General features: G+C 46.8%; 1 protein-coding gene across 1 annotated transcript in view; it reads right to left on the bottom strand.

Annotated features, from left to right (window-relative positions):
- Nucleotides 1-100: 100 nt before the first annotated feature.
- Nucleotides 101-2,559, bottom strand: part of LOC112070272 (actin-like protein 6A) — a 19,064-nt gene continuing 16,605 nt past the window's right edge. The window contains exons 10-16 of the mRNA XM_070438898.1: nt 2,157-2,300; nt 1,401-1,646; nt 1,159-1,250; nt 934-1,048; nt 755-835; nt 481-576; nt 101-358 (exon numbers count right to left, since the gene is read on the bottom strand). Coding sequence (XP_070294999.1) covers nt 116-358; nt 481-576; nt 755-835; nt 934-1,048; nt 1,159-1,250; nt 1,401-1,646; nt 2,157-2,300 — 1,017 coding nt within the window. The 3' untranslated portion in view covers nt 101-115. The remainder of the gene's footprint in view (nt 359-480; nt 577-754; nt 836-933; nt 1,049-1,158; nt 1,251-1,400; nt 1,647-2,156; nt 2,301-2,559) is intronic.

A 2,559-nucleotide genomic window follows, 5' to 3' on the forward strand; every position in this document is an offset into this window, starting at 1 on the left:
TGTATTTCTGATCAATTTGATGTTATTTTAAATGGACAAAAAAAGTGCTTTTCTTTGACCCCAAACTTTTGAACAGTAGTGTATATTTTTTTACATTTGCAAAATAAAAAAATAACTATTTTTGATTTGTAATTATGGGGTATTGAGTGTAGATTGATGAGAAAATAAACAATTTAATCAATTGTAGAAGGCTGTCATGTAACAAAATGTAGAAAAAGTAAAGCGGTCTGAATACTTTCTGAATGCCCTGTATATATGGATGTGAACTCACTAGTGATGCCAAGATGGAGCCTCCTATCCAGGCACTGAACCTGCGCTCCACCGTTGTGTTGTTGGCTATCAATTTCAGCCTCATGCTCTGAACACAGGACAGAAGACAAATTAGACACTGACAGGAACTGTGGACAGGAACATTTACTAAGAAGAGAACAAGAAATGGACAAAATAAGGAAACAATAAATATTTTTGTGCATCACTCACAGGAGGGGTCTTCTGAGAGAGTTCTCTGGTGAGTCGGTCCGTGAAGCCCGAGATGAGTGTGTTGCCGCCGGTGACCACCACRCTACCRTAAAGACCCTGAGACAAAGGTCAAAGGTCAGTTCTGTACAACCTCTGTGGGAATMAAGGTCACCTGGCCTCAATATGTAATTCTGAATCGCATTAATAGATCACATATCACTCACAAAATACACAGGTCTAGTAACCACGGCAGCCAAAACAAGCAACGTGATAGGTCTTGAATGTGGGCACCTACCGGCCGAATATCGATGTCACACATTCCCACACTGGTGGTCACCACGTGGCCGACTCCCAACATGGTGTTGCCAGACAGACCCTGTGGAGGAGAACCGGAACATTCCGAGAACACCACATTTCAGACAGGTCCGGTCAAAGAGAATGATTGAGGCATTGTGGCATTCAAGTGATTCTTACCTTGGCATTGGAAGGGTCAAAAAGGCCTTCTGGAATCTTCAGCCTCTCTGCCCCAAAGTCACAGTTGTATCCATTGGGCAGCTCGTAGTGAACCGTGGGCATCTGGGCTGCAACTCTGTAGGAGGTTTACATTTCAACACAATGAAAATTAACCCTTAAAAAAGGGAGAGAACTATTCTGTGGTGGTTATTGTGAAATTATAGAATGGGAGTATGGTGGACTCACTGTTCATCATACGGCGAGTCTGAAACCTGCAGCACGGACGCTTGGAAATCCTGAATCACAGTCTGGAGGCAAAAATAATAATAATAATTGTTCTAGCAGTACAGTTATGAATATTCACATTCGGAAAATGTGAATGATGAAGACAGGTTAACATCACGTCTATGGTCTATATGTCTCTGCCCGATCTGGAACCAGGGTATTGTCGCCTATGAACAGTCCCTGCCGATCTGGAACCAGGGTACTTGTCCGCTATGACAACGTCCCTGCCGATCTGGAACCAGGTATTGTTCCGCTATGAACACGTCCCTGCCGATCTGGAACCAGGGTTTTGTCCCTATGACACATCCCTCGAGATAGGCAAGGTACTTGTCCCGCCTACTGCAAACCTCCCCTGCCGATCTGGAACCAGGGTACTTGTCCGCTATGACAACGTCCCTGCCGATCTGGAACCAGGGTATTTGTCCGCTATGACACGACTCCCTGCCGATCTGGAACAGGGTATTTGTCCACTATGACAACGTCACCGCCGATCTGGACCCAGGGTACTTGTCCGCTATGCACACGTCCCTGCCGATCTGGAACAGGGTATTTGTCCGTATGAACAACGTCCCTGCCGATCTGGAACCAGGGTATTTTGTCCACTATGACAACATCCCTGCCGATCTGGAACCAGGGTACTTGTCCGCTATGACAACGTCCTGCCGATCTGGAACCAGGGTACTTGTCCGCTATGACAACGTCCCTGCCGATCTGGAACCAGGGTATTTGTCCACTATGAACTCACCGGTACTGGCACAGGGTACTTGTCCGCTATGACAATGTCACCGCCGATCTGGACCAGGGTATTTTGTCCGCTATGACAACGTCCCTGCCGATCTGGAACCAGGGTAGTTGTCCGCTATGACAACGTCCTCCCGATCTGAACCAGGGTACTTGTCCACTATGACAATGTCACCGCCGATCTGGACCAGGGTACTTGTCCGCTATGACAATGTCACCCGCGATCTGGAACCAGGGTACTTGTCCGCTATGACAATGTCACCGCGCGATCTGGAACCAGGGTACTTGTCGCCTATGACAATGTCCCTGCTAACATTGTGTCTCTCACTGTAGGATGCTGTACGTGATGGAACCCCAGCCAGCTGGAAAAAGAAGGAGAAACTACCTCAAGTCACCCGGTCCTGGCACAACTACATGTGTAATGTAAGCAGCTTTGTGTTGTAATCATAAACAGAAAGTCCTAACAGTCCAATGTAGGTAGTCGGTGCTGCATCACCATCACATTATATATTATTTTATTTAATTACCAGTATTTACGCAGGACGTTGACTGAGAACGTTCTCATTTGCAGCAAAGACCTGGGGAATAGTTACATGGGGAGAGGAGGGGGATGAATGAGCC

This window comes from Salvelinus sp. IW2-2015, unplaced genomic scaffold (assembly GCF_002910315.2).
Source record: "Salvelinus sp. IW2-2015 unplaced genomic scaffold, ASM291031v2 Un_scaffold1273, whole genome shotgun sequence".
NCBI classification, from domain to species: Eukaryota; Metazoa; Chordata; class Actinopteri; order Salmoniformes; family Salmonidae; genus Salvelinus; species Salvelinus sp. IW2-2015.